At 33.4% G+C, this 25,382-nt stretch overlaps 3 protein-coding genes across 6 annotated transcripts; 1 reads left to right on the top strand and 2 right to left on the bottom strand.

Moving 5' to 3' along the window:
* Positions 1-1,080: 1,080 nt before the first annotated feature.
* LOC126817457 (snRNA-activating protein complex subunit 3) lies at positions 1,081-11,454 on the top strand. 3 transcript variants are annotated; one of them, XM_050544444.2, is made up of 10 exons: positions 1,081-1,102; positions 5,229-5,474; positions 5,922-6,008; positions 6,438-6,534; positions 6,738-6,848; positions 7,845-7,988; positions 8,436-8,518; positions 8,897-9,061; positions 10,570-10,677; positions 11,258-11,454. In XM_050544444.2, exons 2-10 carry the CDS (start codon positions 5,260-5,262, stop codon positions 11,406-11,408), a joined length of 1,161 nt encoding a protein of 386 aa, XP_050400401.1. In that variant the 5' UTR covers positions 1,081-1,102; positions 5,229-5,259; the 3' UTR covers positions 11,409-11,454. The 3 variants fall into 3 exon arrangements, with proteins under 3 accessions (XP_050400401.1, XP_050400400.1, XP_055956620.1); XM_050544443.2 differs by lacking the exon at positions 1,081-1,102 and adding an exon at positions 4,066-4,154; XM_056100645.1 differs by lacking the exon at positions 1,081-1,102 and adding an exon at positions 4,923-4,943.
* On the bottom strand, positions 1,257-3,920 carry LOC126817466 (uncharacterized). Its single transcript, XM_050544458.1, has 3 exons — positions 3,766-3,920; positions 2,794-3,012; positions 1,257-2,561 (listed from the first exon to the last, which is right to left on the bottom strand). Exons 2-3 carry the CDS (start codon positions 3,003-3,005, stop codon positions 2,312-2,314), a joined length of 462 nt encoding a protein of 153 aa, XP_050400415.1. The 5' UTR covers positions 3,006-3,012; positions 3,766-3,920; the 3' UTR covers positions 1,257-2,311.
* A 657-nt stretch (positions 11,455-12,111) lies between the features above and the next one.
* Positions 12,112-25,305, bottom strand: LOC126817441 (chromatin assembly factor 1 subunit A-B). 2 transcript variants are annotated; one of them, XM_050544418.2, is made up of 15 exons: positions 25,144-25,305; positions 24,204-24,263; positions 23,237-24,039; positions 22,064-22,234; positions 21,555-21,664; positions 20,692-20,794; positions 20,378-20,449; positions 19,776-19,907; positions 19,238-19,314; positions 18,773-18,947; positions 18,554-18,631; positions 16,616-16,726; positions 15,562-15,729; positions 14,963-15,104; positions 12,112-14,430 (listed from the first exon to the last, which is right to left on the bottom strand). In XM_050544418.2, exons 1-15 carry the CDS (start codon positions 25,166-25,168, stop codon positions 13,604-13,606), a joined length of 3,054 nt encoding a protein of 1,017 aa, XP_050400375.1. In that variant the 5' UTR covers positions 25,169-25,305; the 3' UTR covers positions 12,112-13,603. The 2 variants fall into 2 exon arrangements, with proteins under 2 accessions (XP_050400375.1, XP_050400376.1); XM_050544419.2 differs by lacking the exon at positions 25,144-25,305 and adding an exon at positions 24,746-24,996.
* Between the last annotated feature and the right edge of the window lie 77 nt (positions 25,306-25,382).

The following is a 25,382-nucleotide window of genomic DNA, read 5'->3' as shown; positions in this document are numbered from 1 at the left end:
TTCTTACCTTTTTCTATATGTTGTTTAAATAAATTGAAATAAGTTGAACCCATTCTGCTTATATATATAGTGAGTTGTGATTATTGCCGATAATTGATCGGCGATTGTTAAAGCGGTTATAAAAACGATTGAAAAATATTTAATCTGGTTTTGATTATTGAACCCATATTGCTGAGTGAGTTGTATTGTGTATAGACAAAAGTATAATTTAGTTTTTCTTCATATTTAATATTAAACAAGGTTAATAAGTTATAACTTTCCATAAATCGGGTCACAACCATTCAAACATCCTGTGATCTGGACAAACGTTTACTTAAAATTAAATCAGTCAACGAAATCCTGTTTAAATCCAAGCCATCCGTGGGTCTACAGAGTTGATTTTGTGCTTGTTGTGTAAATAAAGATCTAATTTATAATTTCTATGACATCTGAAGCCTTATTAAAGACTTGCAATAATCAGATTTAGCTCTTGCAAAATGTATGTTTAATAGATGGTCCGTAATTTAATATATTTTAATAATTAAACACTAAATAGATTCAGTCAAGGATTAGTTTGCATCAACAATCATTTAGAAGGAAGCAAGGTAAAAATGTATGTGAATATTTAAAATCATTGAAATTCTAGATGTCGTGTATAATTATTATTTCCCCATTCACTACTACAATCATAGGTGGATGATACTATTTGATTGACCAGGGAAGTGGGGTTTCACAGGTTTGATGCTTCGATTACTCCAAATATAGCCTGGCACCTATTTACCTGAATCACAGTGATCAATAATATTACTGAGATTCTTGGTACTATATATTGGAATATTAGTCCGGAAGATTCCTGTTTGAATTTGATCAATAACATTCAAAACTTTTGGTGGAATAAACAGAAGTGCAAAAAGATGCCATTTAATAGTGTCTACAAAGTGATCAAGAGCAATAACCCTGGAAATTATCATCCATTGCTGAAATTTCATAGGCTTCTTCGTCTTATAAATATAGATAGGATATAAATTTTCAAAGACAACTTTAGGAACCAAGAATATAGCTTGTCAGTGGTCCAAGATGGAGGGTTTGGGAAGGAACAGGGTCCAGTGATATGGACAGTAAGGTAAATAGTGTTAACCCAAGTGCCGCACCACTCATGGTGTATTCCCCGTTTTTATTAGCCCAGTCAGTGCAGAAACCACTATTTAATTTTTGCAAAACTATAAACAGTTATCTACTTTATATTCTGAAATAACTGAAAAAATTAATTTATTGCATAAAGTTAAAACTATTTTATTTAAATATTTTATCACAATTAACTGTACATTGTATACAAAATTCTGGAGCCTGACCTACAAAGTTAAACAGAAAATAACAATGGATAAAAATTTCTGAAAAATGAAATGACATGTATCTTTATTAGATCATTTGCCTTTGATTAGTGCTTAGGATTTATTACATATAATGTACAGTGTATTTGTATTTGTACAAACTGCAGCATTCTTTGGCTATAGAAGTACTGACATGGGTTGTGCACCAAACATGGTTGCAATCCTGATATCACAATTCATGCGCTTATGTAGTGCCCAATGCAAGCGTTTATAAGGACTTGTTTTTGTTGGAATGTTGCATAATTGCAAGGTTTTTATTTTTACTTTTTTAATTTTCCTCAAGCAAAAATTTTTGGTCTGAGCTAACCCGTATAAACATAATGAGTATAAGTTTGTATTAATTTTCCTACTGAATTTTTATTAAATATCTATTAAAAGTGACAAATATATGTATAAAACAGCTACATGAAGATTTAATGAAGACTAAATATTAACAATAATAAAATGACTGGCCTAAAAAAAACCAAAAAACGTGTGCATATAAAATTTATGGAATGCGAACATGTCTGCAGTTCCTGACCTAATGATGATGATTAACTATGATACATAAACTGGAGTGTACTATAATACGATCATCTACATGTCTTTACATAACCAACATAAATTTTTTATCAAATCTCCATTATTAATGTTATTCTAAAATATTATTTCTCTACAAAACACTATAAAATATGTAAATATAACTAAATGACATGGGGTCTTATTCATCAGAAATTTAAGATTACTGCTAAATGTATGATGAATAAAATCTCAGAAGCAAAGTGGTCTTACATAAGCCTTAAACAATGAATAACAAATAATAAAACTTAAAGAAATCATTAAGCAGACTAAACATAACCTAGATAAATGATACTAAGGATAAGATTTAAAATAAATGACAATATACAATGTAATGTATAATAAATGTATTACTGATCTTGAGATACCAGTAAGTTATGAAACTAAAGGCCTGATTTTTTACCGGATCCTCCTATAATAGGTATGGGAATATCGAGTCCTAATTTGTTAAAATATACAATGCTAACAGCCATGATAACTAAGCAAACAGCATCATAAGCATGATCAATGAAAAAACCAAGAATTGATCTCTGGGAGAAAGTACAATGTGAAATATCACACAGAATTGAAAGGCATGCCAGTCCAAAACCAACAGATGCTGCTTCAGTCAGACTCTGTACTTTGAAAAAGTTCCTGAAAGGAAAAATGATGAGATGATAAAACTAACTTTAAAAGTGAGAAAATGACATTCCAAGTGTCCATTCTTAAGTTATCATGTTTTTTTTAGAACGTTTTGATATTTTATATATGATGATTCCTCCATGTAACATATTTTTGATCATGATGTGGGTGGGTTATCAGGTTTAGGTCAGTCAGACCTATAGAATTAGCACCATCTATCAAGTTACACATACACATTACTTACACTAAGATACACTGCATTAAAAGTGCAAGAGTACCACTACTTAGGAGAGAAACACCCATTGAAACACCAACTGATCCACTAGCTCGGATTTGTCGAGCACTTTTTCCAGGAAATGTTACGCTCATCCATGCGTTTCCAAAAACAACTGGTGCATACCATACTGCACCCAATGCACAGGATAAAGCTGCACCAATTAAAGCACCAAGAACCATTGTTAGTCTGTAATATAAAATATACAGAGCATAGTATTTGGAAAAAATCAATTTGAATTAAATATCAATTACGTTTCATTATATTTTTTACTTTGAACTACATTGTCAAGTGATATTTCTTTCAAACCATGTTCAGATCATGTTATTTAAAATTTTCTGTGTTGATAGCCTTAAAAAAATTGTGTGTTATGGTAAATAATTATGAATTAATTTTACAAATCAATCTTTTCTGCATGGATCTGATGATGCGGGGTTTTGGGTTATATTATGAAGTACTGATATATTGGTACATAGATTGTAGTCAAAGACATTCTATTCCCTGGTGTTAGCTGGTATAGAATATATGTACAGTCCAATAAAACATAACCCATGGGACATAATTAATATACATGTACAATACTTCACAACTCGTGATATTTATAGAATAACTCACAGCTAGTGGTTCTATTACAACCCACCCTTTCCCTACATTATCTGTTAAACTGTGGACTAATGGCTTAATTAACTTAACATATTGGTTTATCATCATTATCTTTCGTCCTCCCCCTTGTTAAAACAGGGGATTAAAAGGTGTCACCAAATGTCAAGGTATGCCTTGATATATTAAGTAGAGTGAATATATACATGATTCTAATTACAACATGGTTTACAAACTGTAACTAGAGTCATAATAACCGTATTTACACAGTGAAAATTAAGGCCGGCTGTATGCTATAGGCCCATCGACGGTATTGTCCAAAATATGATCTAAATGTTATACCTGTTAGAACTGACAATTCAAACAAATTTCAGACAGCTGCATCAACAGTTACCGCAAAATAAACAGTTAAGATTCCCGCCAACCCGTGGCAATTTGGACGAGTCCATTGGTGTAAAATGGTGTTTCGAGCTTTGGCGTATACGGCAAAATCCATAAATATTTTGATAAGATAGCTTTTCCATCCATGAATTTATAATACAGAGAATACATGTGAGGAAATGTGTTGTTGCACGCTTTTCTTAAAAACAAAATTCATACTGTTTTAATACAAAATGTACCCTCACGTAAAAATAAGACTCGCCTAAGTTTACTTCCGATTAAAAACTGGGAATCAACACACTGAAACGAATAATACCGGTACCGTTAAAAGAAACATAACATCAAGATAGGTGAGCAAGTTTATCAACAGTTGCCAAAACAAAATTGCATGTTCAAAAAAAAAATGACCGAAAATTCAAATACGACTATAGTGCACCAGAGTGGCTTAAATGTGCTTAAATAGGCCTAATCACTGAAAATTCTATATTATTATGCTATAGGCTATAGGACATTAGGCGATCATGCACTTCATTATTCATATGTAAATGTTATCATGCACCATGATGATAGAACACAGAACATTTCTGAATTCAGCATTATTTTTTTTTACAATCATTCAGCTTTATCCATTATTTTGACAATTGATGATTCAATGGATTATTTATAGATTGATAATCTTTAAACGCTCTTTTGGATGGCCGAATGGTTAGCGTGTGTGCGCTGTATCATAAGGCCTGTCATTGAGTCAACTGGCATGGATTCGATTCCCTGGTTGTACATGACAAGGAGTAGGGTCGCCTGTCCAACCTCATGGGTTTTCTCCCACTACTAAAGACCCCTACGTGCAAGTAAATTGTTGAAATAAAATTGAACCATGTGTTAGTCCCAAAATGACCTAGTTTGTGTTGAGTGGACTTAAACCACACCCCTCTCTCTCTCTCTTTCTCTCTCTCAAACTCTCTGTAGTTTGGTGTTTTTGTATTTATTAGGTACATACAAATATCAATGACTATTGACACTTATGCATGATATACATAATTTAACATATTACTGCTTGTGTTTGTACTGAGAAAAAAGCAACCTATAGATAAAATTTGAGAAGTGAACACATGATAGGCCTACAAACTCTACTTCATAGGGTAGGCGATCACCAATTTAAGGGAGCACATTTATGATTTTGTATAAAAAAAAACACATTAACTGACTCAATTAATCAAAATAATGCTGGTCTGGTAATAGTCTAATCTAATAGTTTTATTCTTAATTATATATTATATGATTATTTGCACAGCTAGTCTACTTCAACCAGAAATTTATAAAGGAAGGGGCAAGCTTGCTAACTTTATTTACCCCTTCCAAAATTCCAGGAATGTAGTATCTCCCTCTTGATTAATGTTCATGAGTTCCATCATTATTTCTTACAGATTTTGACTGTTAACATATTTGTAGTATTGAATGCAGATACCTACGCTTAGAATGACTGATTCAAAGAGTGACAATGAACAAGATTCCACAAACTTGATAAATATTCAAGAATTTCTAGAAAAATGGAGTCAAATTGAAGATTTCACCACAAAAGCACTCGAAAAGAAAGAATCACCACTTGAACAAATTGCTCAAGATATAGATCTACCCGTACAAACTGTTTCTGATTTATCTGCCGTATGTAGGTAAGATAAATTCCATTGTGATCTTTGAGAGGAGAATTCATTGCATATAAAAGACGATGTTGTCTTTAATCGCTGTCCATTTTCTGCAGTTTTAATTTCAGAAACTGTTGTACATTTAAGTCTCTCACTTTTTCCACATCGGCTATCAACCCACTTTTGTGGGAATGTATCTTTAAGGGTGGAAGAAAGTCAGAAAATTCAGAGAAGACCCATTGAGATTAGGAATTTGACATTTCACATACGATCATGGAATCAAAATCATGGCTTGTATAGATGACAGACGAGTGATTCACAATGCTATTGCTTGGACATGATCTATGATTCATAAACATAATTAGAATTTGCTTTGATTTATGAAATATATCTAATTGAATTGTAGACTTTATAAATTTACTTGCAAGATGTAATATTATTTTGTGGTTAATGGTAAAATTTATTATATTTCAGTTTGGAGACACTTCTGTGTGGATGTGAACCAGAAGATAAAAAGCTATATTATCAAGTTATACCTGAAACAGATTTAAAAACATTATAGTAAGTACGGTACACTACGATAATAATACGATCTGTCATCTAATAACGCAACAAAACTACCGGTAACACTTATGTGAGACAAGAATCACTGGAATGACATTTTGACCTTGAAACAATCGTGTTTCAAGTGAGCAGAACCTGGGAGTATAAATGAATGAACTCATTAAATCCCATTTATTGCCGGCGATATCACTTCGGTGGAAGTGGAGGTTAAATAAAGCTATTTCACACACACAAATCCCATTTATTTTTCATAATTTTAATTTTTGGTGGGTAATTAAAGCGAATCATGAATACTTCAATAATAGTTCATGATATGCTTTTAAAGATTTGAAATGTTGAGGATATAATTATGATCTGGAATGTTGTCTTGAGATAAATATACATTTTATTTAATACTGTTGCAATACATTTTATTTTTTATTTCAGTTACCAGAGTCAAGACTTGCAACGAAGAAAGGAAAGCTTTTTCTATAAAAACTCTGTTTTAAAAAATATGAAATATAATGTTAATGATACTGTACATGTAAGTAATTTTGACAATAATGTCACATAAAAATAATGTTGTAATGTTTTTGTACATGGATTTATTATTACATACTTCTACTGCCACTCTGTTTAATATGCTTTACTTTTGTGAAATTTGAAGTGCTTTATTTAAGAATTGAGAATATGTATAAATTACTTTCCAGGTGTAATGCCCTCTATGTATTTCAATTTGTGTTTCAGAATCCTAAATTACAAAATCGTGCAACATTACCTCCAGAAAAACAAGTGCCAACACCTAATGTTGTTTTATCTATTAATATACATAGACCGTATAATTTCAAGTTAACCCATGTAAGTTCATATGCTAAGATAATGTTTATTACTATAATATATGTCTTCTACACTATTATTAATTTTTTCGGTACCCAATTCATAGTATTTTTCCAGAACATTTCACTATTGGAACACTTTTTCTAAAGATGGATATTTGTGTTCCATCACAGAGCCACAATGGCTCAGGGAGTAAGGCACAGGATCACTAACCAGGACGTTCTGGGTTCAATTCTAGTTGTGGCAAGCAAGTTTCTCGTGATTTTACAGAATGGTTTCCCCTCATCCTCAATCGTTTCGTTTCATTTTTTATAGCTCAAAATTTTGTTTTACTTGTCTTTACTACACTATGATCTGGATGAGTTGTTATACAACCTGCATTCTGGATGATATAAGGGATTAGCCAATGAAACAGTCTGTTACAACGTGTTTTTGCTGTGAGGTGCAAGGAACTGTGGGTAAACCACTAGAAACATCAATGCTGATTGGTTAATCAAATGTTTGACGTCATAGGTTAAAAAGTCGCTTGTATGACCTCTGACGTGAACTTCCATTACAACCGGTCACGGCGGTCAGATCTTCATGTACTGTAGGCCATCGAAAGTATAAAAAAAAAAAACGAAACAAAATATAGATCTGTATTTTAATCAGATTGCCTTTGTCCGTGGCCTGGCAAGGAACAGTCTCTTGTCATTTGGATGATACAAAAAACTGAAGTGCCTTTTACACGTTGACTTGCATGTAGAAACAACCTAGACATACTTCATGGTTTACGCCCACCTTCATGAGTCTTGTTGGTGTAGAAAAGTATGACATTAAAGTCCATTTCGGGTTTGATCATTTTACCCCCGGGGGCTGGGATTACTGTATTCCAAAATGGTTATCTGCTCTTCAGTTCTTTTACCTATGTATTGACTGGATTTCCCATCTACATCCCTGACACTATTACTGTCAATTAATATTCATCATATGTTTATATTTCCTGTTGATTAATGAATAATTTTATTTTTTTCTCAGCCAATGGTAGATCAAAAAATATTAGTGAGGGGTGATATGTTTTTAACCGAATTCCGTGATGCTATAGACTGTGTAAATAATTTAGCGGTTGCTGGTGATTTTAGTGAGAATTTAGCCGCAGCTCAGGTAGCGCCTACATGTGGAGTAAGTATAGTAATCTTGATTACACAATTCTTTTATTGCCCCTTTCCCTCTGAAGAACACAGGGGACTATTGAAATGGTTTTGTCCATCGGTCAGTTTGTGTGTGGGTCCGTCAATCTGTTTTTATTTTAGAACACAATATACCAGGTAGCTGTTTCTTAGGTGGATACCTTGACTGAATGATTATAAGAATTTTCTGCTTAGGCTAAGCAGTGATAAGCAATTTAATTGGTCAATGCTGTGGAACACAATAACTTTGATTCTAATTTTAGAACACAATATACCAGGTAGCTGTTTCTTAGGTGGATACCTTGACTGAATGATTATAAGAATTTTCTGCTTTGGCTAAGCAGTGATAAGCAATTTAATTGGTCAATGCTGTGGAACACAATAATTTTGATTCTAATTGTGCATATTTGATTATAATGCATATTTTATATTTTTTCAGGAAACTTTTAAGTCTGGTTTTCTGTATATAGAGGGTACATTTTATAATGATTTCAGACATGATGACAACAGAGATTATAGCAAGTACGATGTTTCAATTTATAAAAGACATTACACACTTGTCCATTCACTTGTTTCCTACCTCGAACGAAGTATAACAGCCAAATAAAATATGGTCAGGTGACCATACTAAAGCAAATAAATGCCAATACTGTTCGGAAAACAAGATGGTTATGCATTGACTTAGTAAATTGTTGTTTACATATTCGGAAAACCTATTGATATAGGTTTATTTGTTTTAACAAGTACAAATATTTCTAAAGAATAAAGTTATATAGAAAAATTAACACAGTATGGAAATTTACATGATAGTGAAAGAATTATGAATTTGAGCTGGCAGAAAATTTAAGATTTGATGATTTTATTAACAAAATATTTGTAAAATATATCATTTTATTTCAGACCTATCATTGAATGGATGAAAAATTCAAATAATTGTGGAACACCCCACAAGACAACTGCAATGGAATCTGTCCGATTTAATGATTTAACTGTAAAACTTGGTGAACCTTATTTGTATATGCATCAAGGAAACTGTGAACATATTATTTCATTTACAGATATAAGGTAAGTTCAAATCTAAAATACAAGTGTTGTTCTGACATCCAGAATTTTCCTTCAAACAGTAGTATTTGGATTTTCAGTTGTGGCTACATGTGTAGCGCATTACATACAGTTATTTGTTACTTTATTGTCCCCCGCCTTTCGAAGAAAGCAGGGGACTATTAAAATGGGTTCGTCCGTCTGTCTGTCTGTCTGTCTGTCCATCCATCTGTCTGTCCGTCACATTTTTTGGGACACAATAACTCTCCTTCTAATTGACCTAGACTTTTCAAACTTGGTGTATGTGTTTATTCGGTGAATGCCTTGATGGAGTTTGAAGATGAGCATTTTCTGCTTAGGGTAAGCAGAGATAAGCAATTTTATTGGTTGATGTTTTGGGACACGATAACTTTAGTTCTAATTAAGTGAGAGTGATGAAACTTGGTGTAAAGTTTCATTACATCAATACCTTGACTAAGTTCGATAATGAGCATTTTCTGCTCAGGATAAGCAGAGCGATAAGCAATTTGATTGGTCGAGACTTTGGAACACAATAACTCTCCTTCTAATTGAGCTAGAATGTTCAAACTTAGTGTAGGTGTTTATGAGGTCAATGCCTTGATGAGCATTTTCTGCTTATGGTAAGTAGAGATAAGCCATTTGATTGGTTGATGCTTTGGGACACGATAACTTTAGTTCTAATTAAGTGAGAGTGGTGAAACTTGGTGTATAGTTTCATTACATCAATACCGTGACGAAGTTCGATGATGAGAATCGTCTGCTTAGGCTAAGAAGCAATAAGCATTTTGATTGGTCGAGACTTTGGAACATAACAACTCTGCTTCTAATTGAGGTAGAATGTTTAAACTTGGTGTAGATGTTTGTCTTGACTGAGTTCAATAATTAACATATCAAGCTAAAGCTAAGCAGAGATAAGAAATTTCCTTGGTCGATGCTTTGGGACAAGATAACTTTGATTCTATCTGATAGAGAGTGATAAAACTTAGTGTATAGTTGATAATCAGTTTGATTGCTCGATACTTTTGAAAAAAATAGATGTGCGATTAATTAATATGTGTCATCTATTTATTTGGGGATTTCGGCGGGGGACATCAGCCTCACTGTTGTCTTGTTTTAATTCTCCAGTGACGAGTAGATTATTTTGCTTTCAAAGAATTAAACATCTCTTATGATCAGTTTGTCGGCAAGAATAGATTCCTGGCCATATTTTCCTTTTGCTTGTGATGTTCTGAATTAGGATATTTTACCTATATTGATAACCGAGACCTGTCAATCATCCAGAAAACGGTTGTTGTATGTACATGTATAACTATAGTGCTATAACTATCCATAGTTATAACGATATTTTCAGCAGTACCCAAGTTGTTGTGTGGTCAAAGGGGAGATAATATGGGGTTAAGGATAAATGCAAAGAGTTACTTCCCATTACTAAGTATTTGCTCATTATCTGCTTTATATAAGAAAAATGATAGTATAAGCATAAATACATGTATTTTATTTCTGTTTGTTAGAATGCTGATAGCAGATGATCCACAGTGTGTTGATGATTATCCATTTGTTGTTAGGCAGGTGTCTAGAAGGCGCGTTCTATGTAGATCTTGTATGATGTACACAGCAAGGTATGCTTTCATTTAAACTGCTTATTGTTTAATAGACACGCACATAAGATTAGTGTAAGGGAATATCAAAAATGAACAATTCTAAACCAGTGTACAACTGTAATTTAAAGAGTTTTTGGATCGATTTCAGAGTCTGTGCTTCAAATTTTCTGTATGACTATACCTCCCTTCATTGCTGTTCTGTGTAATATAGGTGATGTTGGTAGTGGAGAGATCCTGAAACTACTCCACTCCAATGAACATTCACCTTCTGGGTTTTTATATGCTAGCATTATAATATTGTGATTCTGTCCATGTTTCTTATAATGCTGCAAAGGGTTTTAGGGGTTGTGAAGACAAATAAAAGCATACTTGAATTGAAGTTTGGAACTATAAAATGTTCTTGGATTGTTTGGCTGTTAAGGGTCTAAAGTTTGTTGTGGGGCTAAGTATCATCGAAAGTTGTAAGCCAGTCTTAGAATATTGCTGGTGGCCGTCTATTTGTTGACTGGCAATGCTATGTTATTGAAAACTGTAATAAGCTGCATCTTTGCATTACAAGTGAATGTAGTTTAATTGTATGATTTATATCACATTTCAGATGGCAAGTTGAAGAGAGTGTGTTTACCCCGGTTGAACCTTGTTATTTATGTGATGGTTGTTTAACCAGTTTACACTATGATGAAGATGGCAATAAAATTGGACATTTCAAAGCTTTTAAATTTGCCGATACGTCAAGTGTTCAGTGCTGATCATATTATTGTTTGTTATTTAATAGATATTAAAATAAAGCTGCAATTGAGGACTTGAAAGATTTACCCACATATGCATCAGTTTTCCCATGCTGCATATAGAACAAAAGTTTTCATCAACTTTTTTCAAAGGTGGTTTTCCTAATGTTACATATTAGAAGAGTTCTTACTAGGCTTTATTCCCAGTTAAACCCATGATTATTAAGCCTGGTGGGAAGCAGTGCTTTGTTTCTTTTACTGGCAGCTTAAATTAATTGAACTCTTTTTATTCTGGGAGAAATCATTCAATTTCTTACAGTGTTATGTAAATATCCCCAAAACAGCATTAAATTGGTTAGGTCCTGTTATTGGGCATGACAAAATAATTTGGATTTGATTTGGCTAAAGAATGCACATTCTTTGATTAAAGATGCTGATTGTCAATTGATGAAATTAGAATATCTTGCAAACTAAAATACTGTGAAAATTGAATCTCTAAATAAAAAAAAATAAAATGTCAGTTTAGTATTTATGAACAATTGAAAATTTCACAACATTCAGCATTTTCTTAATGTTTTAACAATTCTGAATATATTTTAATGCAGATTAAGATGTGAAAATTAGATTTTGTCCGAAAAATGCACAATTGGAATCCGCGCCTTAACATTTGTGTACATAATGACATCTTTGAAGGGCAACCATAAAAAAGAGTTTAAGACAATAATAAATAAGTAAATTTTATATCTGTATTAAGAGAATACAATTATGAATCCCTTTATATGAATCATTAACATGACATCTAACATATATAATTAAACTATAGTTTATTAAAAATTACTTGAACGTAAGTACATGTAGATGAAAAATGTTTTTATTCACAATAATTATTTGATAGTATTTATTTAATTAATACAATAAGATACAGTCTCCAAATAAACAATTAAGATCACAATCAATGGATTGGTTATATCACATCAGGTTTAACAAAGGCTTGTGATGCTGGAAATTATGAAAATAAAATGATTGGTCATATTGCACGACACATACATAACAATGTATTAATGAATATTTATGGCACTTCAATAGTTTATGCCAATCTTAAAAATTTACTGCCAATATTACTACAAAATATTCTTCCACATAGACTGTAAAATGATGCCAACAGATACACAAGTGACTTATAAATTAGTTAAAGATACTAATATTACTACAAAACTATATCTGTTAAAATAGAGGATTTACATACATACATGTATATTTATAGGATAAAATATTACCATAACAACAGTTTCCTGATTAAATTGTAAACACGTTTTTCACAGGCAAAGGATATGAAGCAAAAGAATAAAGAATTAATTTTATGATTGATAAATCTGAAGAAGATACAGTAAACCTTGCATAAGTCGGATTTGTCTAAGTCGGATCTTTGCTCAACTTGGATAAAATCGTTTGGACCCTTTGATACTGCATGGTTTTCTTATTAAATTTCTGTGCGTAAGTCAGATTTCCTAAGTCGGATCTTTGCTCAACTTGGATTAAAATGTTTGGTCCATTTGATCTAATTCCGACGTTTTTCCTTTGCCCATGTCGGATCGGCAGTATTTGACTGTTTCATCCCAATGGAATGGTCTAAATCGCGGTTAGGTACATGTTTTCTATGCACAGAGCCCAAAATACCTTCCTCTATCATTTTGCCTCAAATCAGCCTATTTGACGCGACGCAATAATAGAATTTTCCCAGAAAAATTGAAACTCGCTGTACAATACACTTTCCGAAAAAATTTAGGACATTTTTCAAAGATGGCAACAAAACGGAAGTTATCTACTCGCACATACGAATAAAAGCTTGAAATGTGCCTTTGAATCAATTATTATCCGGCTCATGCAGTTTATTTCTAATCAAGCTAAGATTGAATTTCGGTCTTCGGCTAACTCAGTTAAAATTGGTCAGTCCACTTAGATCCGACTTATGCAAAGTTTACGGTACATGTATTAATTCATGCTATAAAGTATTCAAGAAAAACAAATTATCCACGAGGTTAATTTATACACCCAAAATAATAATTCAGAATAATTCTTTGTTATTTATGCCATGATAATATTTTATTAATAAATGATCATTGATAACTAAAATTAAATATTAATTTGGCTAGACCACATTTTGATAAAAGTATAAATAGAATAGTCATACTTGGTATAAAATAATTTACCCCGGTCTAGTCTAATAAAATACACCCATTACTGTCTTCATTAATTTCCATACGTTCTACTACTGGAACAAGTTCAGGAGCCCTGATAGCAGGTTCACTAGTAGTTGGAGGTTTTTTATTGTCACAAGTAGATACAGTAATTGGCTGCTGTTTTGCAGCAGCATTTAATAATTTAAGAACGTTTGGTTTTACAACTTTTTTCGTTTCTGGATTAATTTTAGCACCATTAATAATTTCCACAGGCTTAGCAACAATTTCTGGTGGGTGAGCCAACTTTTTAGTAAAATCCATTATAGATCGCTGATCTTTAGGTAATACTTTAACAGGTGTTTGGTTTTCATCACAAACAGACATATTTAAATCTGCTTCCGTACTATTTGTACCAGTAGTAGGTGTCGCCACATCTACTGTATTATTATCATCTCGTTTAACTTTAGTCACTGTCACATATTCCCATGTATTAGGATAACTGAGATCTTCTAAATTATATTGTTTTAAAATAGTGTCATGCACATGCCAACAGATTTTTTTGTAAGCACTTCTTTTTTCACGCACTGCTACAGATGTAATTTTCAACTCAAGTTGACGTTTACTTATACTAAATTGATCCTCCTTAGCTGGGGTGTTTTCTTCCTTTAAGGATTCATTTAAATTTGTTCTCTTAGGTGAGTCTTCCTCCTCTACCTCCATGGCTGTTTCTGTTTTTACAGTAGAATCACCATTCACATTATTTAATCCACCCGTTTTCTGTTTCCAATAAACACGGAATTCATGAATTAATTTCTTTATTCCAGATGTGTTACCATGAAGGAGCTTAATTAGTTCTGGCATTGCTGAAATTAAGAGTAATTAATAATCAAAAACAAAATACTATCAAACATGAGGACTATTATATGGGACAACAATCACTGGTTTATTATACACAAGCACGACGTTTCGATAAGTATTTTCTTATCGTTATCAAGCACTTATCGAAACGTCGTGCTTGTGTATAATAAACCAGTGATTGTTGTCCCATATAACTGTATAGTTTTGTTATGTTTCCAATTGCTAAATGCCACTAAAGGATTATATGAGGACTATTGCATTTTCAAACTTGTTGGGGTGTGAGAAATGTAACATTCTGTTGAAAGGTATTATACCGTATATAATATGGGGTCTTGAGCAATTAAGTTCTTTAGGTTTTATTTGGCAAACAATTTTTAAAAGTAATTGTATTGGCAGATGGGTTGAAAAATCAACACATTTTGTTTACCATTGTGTCAAATGGAAGTGTCATTCCAATGCAAAAACAATGTTTTTAACTGAATGTCTATTGTTTAAACCACATCTTATATCACGTTTTCATCAAAATAATGTTTATACCTTCTTCAGGAACTGATTTGGGTTTTGTTCCTTTTGAACCACTTGGCGTAGCACATCTTTCTGTACCTTGTGTCATGGTTGTAGATTTAGTTTTATCTATAGATAATGTTGTATCTACAGGTACCATTGACAAGCAAACAGCCTTCAAAAATAAATATAATGGTATTCACTAGATCATAAGGGGTGCTGCTCATTTAAAAATTACCAAGGAGGATAAAGCCTTACACATGATTTTAAGAATCAGACAGGCCTGTTAACACACATCAATGAACTCTTGTCCCCTCCAAAACTTGTAAAATCTATTATATAGTGCTTTTTAAGAGCGGCTGCCGTAACATGCCAATGTACATATATGTTTACATTAAATGGTTAAATGGGGATGTATAAAAACATATCGATAGGGGAGCCTAATAAAAGTGCCACCAACTATCCAAGGGAATGGTCCTATAATAAAGTCAGAGATTAGATATATGTTGTTAGAGCACTATTGTGGTCAATTAAGACTTTCTCACAGAATTAGACAGTTTTATTTACTAAAATATATCCAGCCCCTTTAACAGAAAGATATTGAATATAGAAATATGTAGTAAGATACTTACAGAAAAGGATTCCAGAATATCTAAATCTATTTGACTTAACTGACTTTCCTCCTCTTCCCAATAACATCCAAGCACAACAGTTTTAACTGGTTGACATTGACGTTTTAAATCTGCTTCCCACTGATCAGCTTTAGCTTGCTGTCGAGCTTTTAATACTTCGGGAGTAATCTATAGTATTAAAATAACCATTATAGTACTGAGCTTGTAAACGCCTAAAGCAGTGTTTCCCCAATCCTTTTTTCCCCCCGTGCCCCACCTTTTGATAAGAAAAAATCTGGTGCCCCACAACATTTACACAGAGAGAAATGGGATTTGACGTCTACTCGACACTAACTAGGTCATTTTGGGACTAACACATTGTTCAATTTTATTTCAATAATTTGCTTGTGCGTAAGGGTCTTTAGCAGTGGGAGGAAACCGGAGGATCCCGAGAAAACCCATGAGTTTAGACAGGCGACCCTACTCCTTGTGACATACAACCGGGGATTCGAAACCATGCCAGATGACTCAATGACAGACCTTATGATACAGCGCGCACATGCTAACCATTCAGCCATCCAACCCCCCATATTTACACAGACCCATAATTCAAATAAAAACTTATAAGTTCATGATCAGAATATACCTTCAATAACAGTATTTCTGATTAAATTCACTTGCGTATTCACACAAATACAATGTAAGGCATTTAAACAAATGCAGATACACGGACCTGTACCTCACTATCAACCAACACTACACTGGTGCGACCTACGCGCCCTCACATTTTCCTCGGCCCCACATTGGGAATCACTGGTCTAAAGCAAGTAATGCTTTTCTATCTTGTCTAGCACAATATTCAATTATTTCCAACTGAAGAATTAATAAAACCACTATATCATTAAAGGCCATAATAAGTTTAATACATTCCACTGGCTACATAATGTGGGTGTTTGCTTGGGGTTTGTGACACTAAACAGGCTGCCAGAAAATCTGAGAAAGAAACTTTTTCTGCTATCTGTTTTTAGATTTTTAGAATATATTTTCCAGGGTATGATTAGATATAATAATTCACCTCTTTATCATCATCACAGCCTTCATCTTCTGATAGATAACCATGAGGTACCATCCACCCATCATCACCTTCCTCTTCATCTTCCTTTTCTTTATCATCTCCATCTTCTCCCTAAAGATACAAAACATTGTCAATTCTCTTTATGTTTATTAAGAAATGTTGAATCTAGCCATCATAAATACAGGTTTCACAGCTTCATCCTTATGGTACCTCAAATTATTTCACATGAAATAAGATGTTGAAATTCAAAATCTAATTTTCTAATAAAAGGCAACACGACATAAACCCACAGCAACTACGCTGTCATAACAGTCCATGAAGACTATCAGATACTGAGAATCTTCCAAGTAAATGCAAACAAAAATCATTATACTATTGACATGAATGGAATGAAATGGAGTTTTATGGCATGTCAGCTTCAACCGGGCTATATGGTGCCAAACATATGGTGATTTTGACGAGACAAATTAAACCAATATCACATAAATATATTTATATAAATAAATAAAAACAAGTATCACAGACAATGTTATTAAAAACAAGCCAACAGTGAGGCTGATGTCCCCCGCCGAAATAGGAAAATAATTAGAGGACACATATAAATTTATCACAAATTATCTTTTACAAAGTATTGAACAATCAAACAGTATATCTTTACTTATAGTCTAACAATCAAAGTAGGAGAGTTATTGTTTTCCAAAGTCTCGACCAATCAAATTGCGTATCGCTCTGCTTACCCTGAGCAGAAAATGCTCATTATCAAACTTAGTCAAGGTATTACTGTAATGAAACTATACACCAAGTTTCATCAATCTCACTTAATTAGAACTAAAGTTATCGTGTCCCAAAGCATCAACCAATCAAATTGCTTATCTCTGCTTACCCTAAGCGGAAAATGCTCATCTTCGAACTCCATCAAGGCATTGACCTAATCAACACATACACCAAGTTTGAACATTCTAGCTCAATTAGGAAGAGAGTTATCGTGCCCCAAAGTATAAACCAATCAAATTGCTGCTTACCCTGAGCAGAAAATGCTCATTATCAAACTTAGTCAAGGTATTACTGTAATGAAACTATACACCAAGTTTCATCAATCTCACTTAATTAGAACTAAAGTTATCGTGTCCCAAAGCATCAACCAATCAAATTGCTTATCTCTGCTTACCCTAAGCGGAAAATGCTCATCTTCGAACTCCATCAAGGCATTGACCTAATCAACACATACACCAAGTTTGAACATTCTAGCTCAATTAGGAAGAGAGTTATCGTGCCCCAAAGTATCAACCAATCAAATTGCTTATCTCTGCTTAGCCTAAGCGGAAAATGCTCATCTTCGAACTCCATCAAGGCATTGACCTAATAAACACATACACCAAGTTTGAACATTCTAGCTCAATTAAAAGTTATCGTGTCCCAAAGCATCAACCAATCAAATTGCTTATCTCTGCTTACCCTAAGCGGAAAATGCTCATCTTCGAACTCCATCAAGGCATTGACCTAATCAACACATACACCAAGTTTGAACATTCTAGCCCAATTAGGAAGAGAGTTATCGTGTCCCAAAGCATCAACCAATCAAATTGCTTATCTCTGCTTACCCTAAGCGGAAAATGCTCATCTTCGAACTCCATCAAGGCATTGACCTAATAAACACATACACCAAGTTTGAACATTCTAGCTCAATTAGGAAGAGAGTTATTGTGTCCCAAAAAGTGTGACGGACAGACAGACGGACGGACAGACGGACAGACAGACGGACAGACAGACGGACAGACAGACGGACAGACAGACGGACGAACCCATTTTAATAGTCCCCTGCTTTCTTCGAAAGGCGGGGGACAATAAATACAAATGCAGCTGTCTCACAAATACATCAGTATTAATTAGCCCGGTTGGTGTATTTAATTTTCATTTAATTGAAGATAAATAACCAACCTCTGAAGCTGATAAACTTTCACCAGGTTCTTCTTCTTCCCATTCATCATCACTGTCTACTTCATAATCTAACAAATCCTGTAAATATATAAACATCATCACTATTTCATACAATACGGCCCCTTCAACATACTCTCTGTTCTGCAATAACCAGTAGAAAACTGTCTTTCTTTATATTCTATAGGTTTATGTCTCACTTATTAATAGTATGATACTTACACTATCCATCTTGAAAGGATTTCTAGGCGTCAATTTATCACTCTTTTTTCTCCATGTACCATAATATGGTGGTCGATAATTAGTGTGAAAAAATATATATTTCACATGATGCGTCATCTTTTTAACAGTTTCAGAATCATGAATAATTATTTCTTCATCATTATCTTTCTTAGGTCTGGAAAAGAATCATCAATTTCTTAAAATATATCCTAACACTACAAGGATTGTATTATGAAGAAACTGTCACGTAACATATTCGGTAACAAAAATATGACTTGAGTGGGGAAAGGGAGATAAAACATTATAGTATGTTTTGTTGTAAGACTAGGATTATAAAAGCAACAAAGTAATGTTTGTCTTCATGTTTAATTAAAGGGAATGTTGGTTAATAACAACTATACTTAATTCAATGCATGACAACTATACATTTATCTGTTTATATTTAATTTAATGACAAGAACTTACTGATACTGATCAGGATCAGCATGAAGAGGTTGATGACTTTTACATTTAATACTATCAATGTATAATGGGGAAGATTCCTGCAACAGTAATATATACATTCTTTACAAATAAATTCACCCCAGTGTATATGAAGTATATTAAGTAAATCATGTCGCAATTAATTCTTGAATTACTGGATTAGGATCTGATTTGCTGCTCAACTTTCATACATGATTAAATCATGAAATGAATAACTGGCTAGGCCAAAAATTCAATCACTAAATTCACAGTTCAGAGTGGATCAATTTGACTGAAATTTTCAGCAAATTCCCTTTACATTATCTAATTTTTAACTATTATAGTGAGAACTGCCAGCTCTTTATCTAATCTCCCATAATGTATCTTTAATGTTTTTAGCCAACTCCTCCCCAAAAAGATCCAACCAACTCTTCCCAAAAAGATCTTAGGTGCTAAACGACATTATTAGTTTGGAGGACAATCCCGAAAACTGCTTCACAACTGGATGCAGAGTTTTATTAAATACTATGAATCTCCTTACCTGAGATTGCACAACTTTGTCTAAGTTTGATTTTTCTGTTGTATTTAATATTCTCCAAACTCGTGGAGCTCTGTATGTATCTTTCTTTACTTCATAATATTTACACAAATCTGTCTTTATTACTTCAGCTGGCTGTAATAACACAATATATTGTACTATTATAAAGTTTTGCTTGATATCAAATAAAACAGGACATACATGTACATAATTTAAGAAATACAAGTTACTTACATGTTTATTTTAGGCAATATTTCTTGACTTTTTTATTTCAAATAAATAAGGGATGTAAAGTGCATATCTTAGACCATTTGCCCCCCCCCCCCTCCCAACCAATACATTAGAGGTTTGGCATGACATAAATCCCCAAATAAAATCCTCACATCTATACTTTTTTTTAAAAAGGTCACACTGCAAGGTTTAAACACATCTGCAATAGATAACTAAATACAAAACCAGGATTGTTTTTGATTTCTCAATATACTGTTTTGATGAGGTTTTGCCATCTGAAGGGCTATATGCATGTTATTATTAATATTAATAATAATGTTTCATATTGTAAGTCAACGTTCAATGTTTAGATGCTATAACTTCCATCTACAAACCTTAGGTACACATGTATTCTGTTTTACAAAAAAACCTTCAAATGCTTGTTTTACTTTATTCTGTTTCTTCAACTGAAATAATAAATAGAATTTTTTTTATATCTTACTCCATGCTACATCACAGAAAGACATGATAATAACTAGTCTGTCCTGACTGGCTGCACACAAACTTTGTTCACACGTCCTTGAGAGACAGTATGCTAAAATGTCAAATTCTTAGGTGAAATAGAGTCAAAAGTTCTGTTAATTGTGACTCATTTAGATTGCATTTAAATTTTGCAAATAATATTTGATTTGTGATAATTTGTAAATACCTTCTCTTCCTCTTCTTTCTTTTTTTCTTCTTCTTTCAATTTTTTCTCTTCTTCTTTCATTTTCTTTTCATCTTCCTTCTTCTTTTTTTCTTCCAATTTGGCACTGTTAATTATAACAGTAAACATAAGAGAGAAAAATGGTGTGAAACGCCTACTTGACACAACTAGGTTATTTCAATAATTCGCTTGCGTGTAGGGGCCTTTAGCAGTGGGAGAAAACCGGAGGACACGAAGAAACACCACCATGTTGGAAAGGCGACCAAACTCCTTGTCACTACAACCGAAACCACGCCAGTTGACTTAATGACAGACCTTATGATACAACGCGCATGTGCTAACCATTTGGCCATCCACCCCCCACCCCACCCCCCGGTAAACATAAGACATATCAATAATTAAATAGTTGTTTACAGTCAGGGGATGTAATGTGCTTTCATTAACACTGATTGATATATCTTTATTCACTCTTAATCTATATTATTAATGCCATGTGATTATCTGAGCGTACATAAATTTATTGGATTAAAGATACATTATGGGAGATTAGATTATCCATTTTTTGATTTAATCATCGATGAGCGTTGAGCATATCGAATTGTAATCTATTAAATATCGTAGGCTAACGATGACATCGAGAGTTTATTATGGTCCGGATAAGTTAATTAATGTCTAATAATTTAGTTAACATTTCAGGCCTAAAGAAAGACCTGCAATAGGCAGATTTAGCTCTTGCATAATGTATGTTTTATTTTATTTGAAATTTAACTGCATCACTTCATTTCCTGACGTGTCCATACTAACATTCACATTTATCTTCAAATGTAGGGTCGTTAACTTGAAATCAATAGCTATCAGATACTCACTCTAACATTTCTTGTTTTTTTTTCTTTTCCTCTTCTTTTAATTGTTGTTTCTCTAACTTTTCTTTCTCTAATTTTTCTATCTTTTCTTGTTTCTCTCTCTCTTTTTGTTCCTACAAAAATATGACAAAATAAAGTAACAAGTAAACTGTATTGAGATGTCAATGTAATGCGACATATAAAAAGTTCACCAACTACTGGCTTATAGTGCAATCCCATTGCATTCAAGTATTTAAACTAATTATCAATGTACCTTTTCTCTAGGGGGGTTGGGATGGTCTAGAGTGTTGCACTAGTTGGCCGGTCACCTCTTGCTTACGGTCATGATTTCGATTCCTGGTGTGGCTGTATATGGCTTGGAGATAGGGGTGCCTTCTCAACCTCATGGATTTACTCCGGGTTCCTCCTGCAGGAAAGCCCCTGCATGTGCAATATGATAATAAAAATAAGACAACTTGTCTGAGATATCAACCTCTGTGGAAGTGGATGTTAAGCACAAATAGAAGAAGTACCTTTTCTTCTTTCTTTAACCTCTCCTTTTCTAATTTCATGGCCTCTAATTTTTGTTTCTTTTCTTGAATTTCCTTTTCTTTTTGGAGTTTTTTCTCCATGCGTTCTTTTTCTTTCTGTTCTTTAATACGCATTCTCATTTCTGATCTCTCTTGCTTCTTTTTCTCAGACATCTACAAAAAATATCCAAATGTGGTTAGTTCAATATCTTTTTAAAAACTTGAGACAATATATGTATTAATGAAATATGGTTTAAAGTAGCTAAATCGCAAATATTTGGGATCTAGAAATTGACACAAATGGGTCACAATACATATAATAATGTAATATGAATGTATATAAACTGATTTACATTCATTCGTTTCCGTTTTTACTGTATTTCAATCAGTTATGTTCGGCAAACTACGCCAGAAGCCTTAATATAGAATGGCAATCTCTAGCATCTGGTTATTCAAAACTACACCTATAGTATTTATTGCACATGCTTTCCAGATATGAATATAGCGTCACCATTTGACTTGACGTGTGGAATATGTCTAGCCTCATTCTTTGTGTACCAATGGTAAAATGTTTATTTTGTCTTAAAGATACATTATGGGAGATTCGGTAACGAGTTAGCAGTTCTCACTATAATAGTTAAAAACTAGATAATGTATTAAAAGGCAATTTGGTGAAAATTTCATTCAAATTGATCCACTATGAACCGTGAACTAAGCGACTGAACTTCCCATAAGCCACGGTCATCATTACTATAGTCAGTACGATAAACAGCATAGTCTGGATTATCCATTTAATCGTTTAATCGAGAAGGAAAGTCATGCAGTAAATCGGCTTACAATCCACTAAAGATCGCAGGCTAGCGCTGCCATCTAGAGTTGATTATGGCCTGGATAGGTTAATTAATGTCTAATTAATAATTTCGATAACATTTCAGGCCTAAAGAAAGACCTGAAATAGGCAGATTTAGCTCTTGCATAATGTATGTTTAAATATCAGAAGTCCATCTTTTCCTGGCAAGATCACATCAATGTTGATTTAAATTGACAAATAATTTGTGTGTTCAATGTTGAAGACTTTGGATTATATTAAGTTAGAGACTTAGCTACTTCAATGTAGAAAATTTTACTGCTGTTATTTCCGATATGTGCAATATACCAATGGAACTAAAAACTAACCTTTGATGAGGCTCTTGGTTTTTTGGTGAGAGGTGTTGTGGAAGCATCACTTGCCGGAACACTACCTGATTTAGAATCTATACTAATTGGCGCTTCACTAATTGAACTATCTAAGCCTGTAGAACTTTTACCAGGAGTTGACATGAGTGACAAGTCAATCTTACTTTCATCTAAACTTGTTGATTTATCTAATGATGTGTTATCTTCATCAGATGAACAATCTTCATCATTCTGTGAAGACTGGTCTTCTTCAGAAACTTCAACAATGTCACATTTCACATTTTTTGATTCAGATTCAGCAGAATCTACATTTTCTTTTTCAACCTTAGGATCAAATGGCTTTTTATTACGGATAACCTTGGAATTTGGTGTGCTAGTTTTTTGAATAAACATTGAATTTAAAGTCTTCTGTTTTGGTGAAACTTTTCCTGCTGTTTTACGACTTGTGAGATCACCAGCACTACTGGCAGTCTTGCTTTCAGTTTTGGCTATATCAATAACATCAATAGTTGATGTGATTTCTTCCTGAGATGACTTCCGAATGAATTTTTCTAAAATATTTGACCGTGTTGTTTTGTTTTTCTGCATTGAATTTACTTGTAGGTTGTCAGCTTCTGAGCTTGAGCTTACTTCAGGATCATTTTCTAAAACAGGAGTCTTAAAGTTCTCTTGAACTATTGGTTTAATGGTTTTAGGAGCTTTGGCACTCGGTGATTCTTGATCAGATAGTTTTCTTTTCTTGTTTGTATTTGATGCTGATTTAACTTGGACTTTTACATCCATTGGTTTAAATTGAAGGCAAACTGAAAAGTAAAAAACAATGGATTGTAAAATTTTGTACCAATGTGATTTGGTATGTTTCTGTATCAGACTTGCTTTTTTTCACATGGCTTCAAAATGTCTGATCTTATATTACTCTTTCATAACATATTTCAAAAGCAGTAAATGTTAATTTAATCTCACTAACCTTGTTTAAATTTTTTCATGGGTGGAGCATCAGTTACTTCAAGGATTTCATCCATTGTATCTGTAAAATAATTCAATTCCATTCATTTAAGATTCCTTCTGGTATCATTAATAATAGTAGACAACCCCCTGCTTACAACCTTTGTTAGCCGACATCCCAAATCTGTACCAAATATTCTACCTCGTCCAATGGATGAAGATTCAGTCTCTCTCGCAGAATTGACATACATTACAAGAAAATAATTAGTCCCACATTTTCAACACAGTTGTCCGTGTTGGATGTCTCGCTGCCTGTTGGCTGAACGTCTGTCATTGGGAAGATTTTATTGGAATATAGACCATGCTCACGTCCCACGCAGAATCACAAAATGTTCCACCAGCGGGAAGCGTTCCCCAGGTTGAAAACTGAAGCAGTAGACTGATCCAGAAGGTCTCTTCTTCCCAGGATTAATTTACACGTATAGCCTACTGTAGTACTGTACCAACGATCAAAACTTATTTTTTTTATCTCAAAATGTGGTTCTTATTGGAAGATATATTTACATGTCTTGTGTTGAACTGTTCAGTCTATGGAACTACTGTACCGTACTAATTTGGTGGGGTTTTGTCTAGACAGTCTCGCTCAGCCAAGTCAAGCCAGGTCAGGCCCAGGTGGGTGGCTGGTAAATAGACTCTACGGCTACCGTAGATAAATTATCTTGTGAATGAGAACATTAAATTGTAATTTTAGGTTTAGACCCTCAGACTTGACATAATTCTCAAAAACTATGTTGTTATTTATGTCACGTTACGGATTAAGTTTTCGTTGTTGAGTTTGTCTGTTGTCGTTGTTGACATCGGTCTAGAGTTATTATTAGTATCAGTATGTATTACGAATGATGGGATGAGTTGAAAAATAATAAAAATAGTTTTTTCCTGGTGCCAGTGTTTTACAAATTTACCTGTTTTTTCGACAGCACAGTCCATTTCTCTAGATTATTTCAAATACGTGTAATTAATGCCGAAAGTAGAGAATTAAAAATATAAATTAAAATATGACTAGACCGAATGTCATTTTCACTCTATTGAGTCTAAATTCTTCAAAGTTTGGCGCGAATGTTTTGATCTCGCGCGTTTTTCCGGATCTCTAATTTCACTGACATTTTATTGGTCATTATTAGCAGGTTATAGTATTTTTTAA

Source organism: Patella vulgata, chromosome 4 (assembly GCF_932274485.2).
Source record: "Patella vulgata chromosome 4, xgPatVulg1.2, whole genome shotgun sequence".
NCBI classification, from domain to species: domain Eukaryota; kingdom Metazoa; phylum Mollusca; class Gastropoda; family Patellidae; genus Patella; species Patella vulgata.
Note: the sequence above shows the minus strand (reverse complement) of the source record. Positions and strands in the feature narration are given on the sequence as shown.

Excerpts from the sequence above, each read along its gene's own strand:
- LOC126817466 (XM_050544458.1), bottom strand. The coding sequence starts at position 3,005 with ATGGTTCTTGGTGCTTTAATTGGTGCAGCTTTATCCTGTGCATTGGGT. Across the intron at positions 2,562-2,793 it reads TTAATGCAGTGTATCTTAGT|GAACTTTTTCAAAGTACAGA; the intron begins GTAAGTAATGTG and ends TTTTCCTTTCAG.
- LOC126817457 (XM_050544444.2), top strand. The coding sequence starts at position 5,260 with ATGCAGATACCTACGCTTAGAATGACTGATTCAAAGAGTGACAATGAA. Across the intron at positions 8,519-8,896 it reads GACAACAGAGATTATAGCAA|ACCTATCATTGAATGGATGA; the intron begins GTACGATGTTTC and ends ATTTTATTTCAG. Across the intron at positions 9,062-10,569 it reads ATTTCATTTACAGATATAAG|AATGCTGATAGCAGATGATC; the intron begins GTAAGTTCAAAT and ends TCTGTTTGTTAG.
- LOC126817441 (XM_050544418.2), bottom strand. The coding sequence starts at position 25,168 with ATGGACTGTGCTGTCGAAAAAACAG. Across the intron at positions 22,235-23,236 it reads AACCAAGAGCCTCATCAAAG|ATGTCTGAGAAAAAGAAGCA; the intron begins GTTAGTTTTTAG and ends TATTTTTTGTAG. Across the intron at positions 21,665-22,063 it reads GGTTAAAGAAAGAAGAAAAG|GAACAAAAAGAGAGAGAGAA; the intron begins GTACTTCTTCTA and ends ATATTTTTGTAG.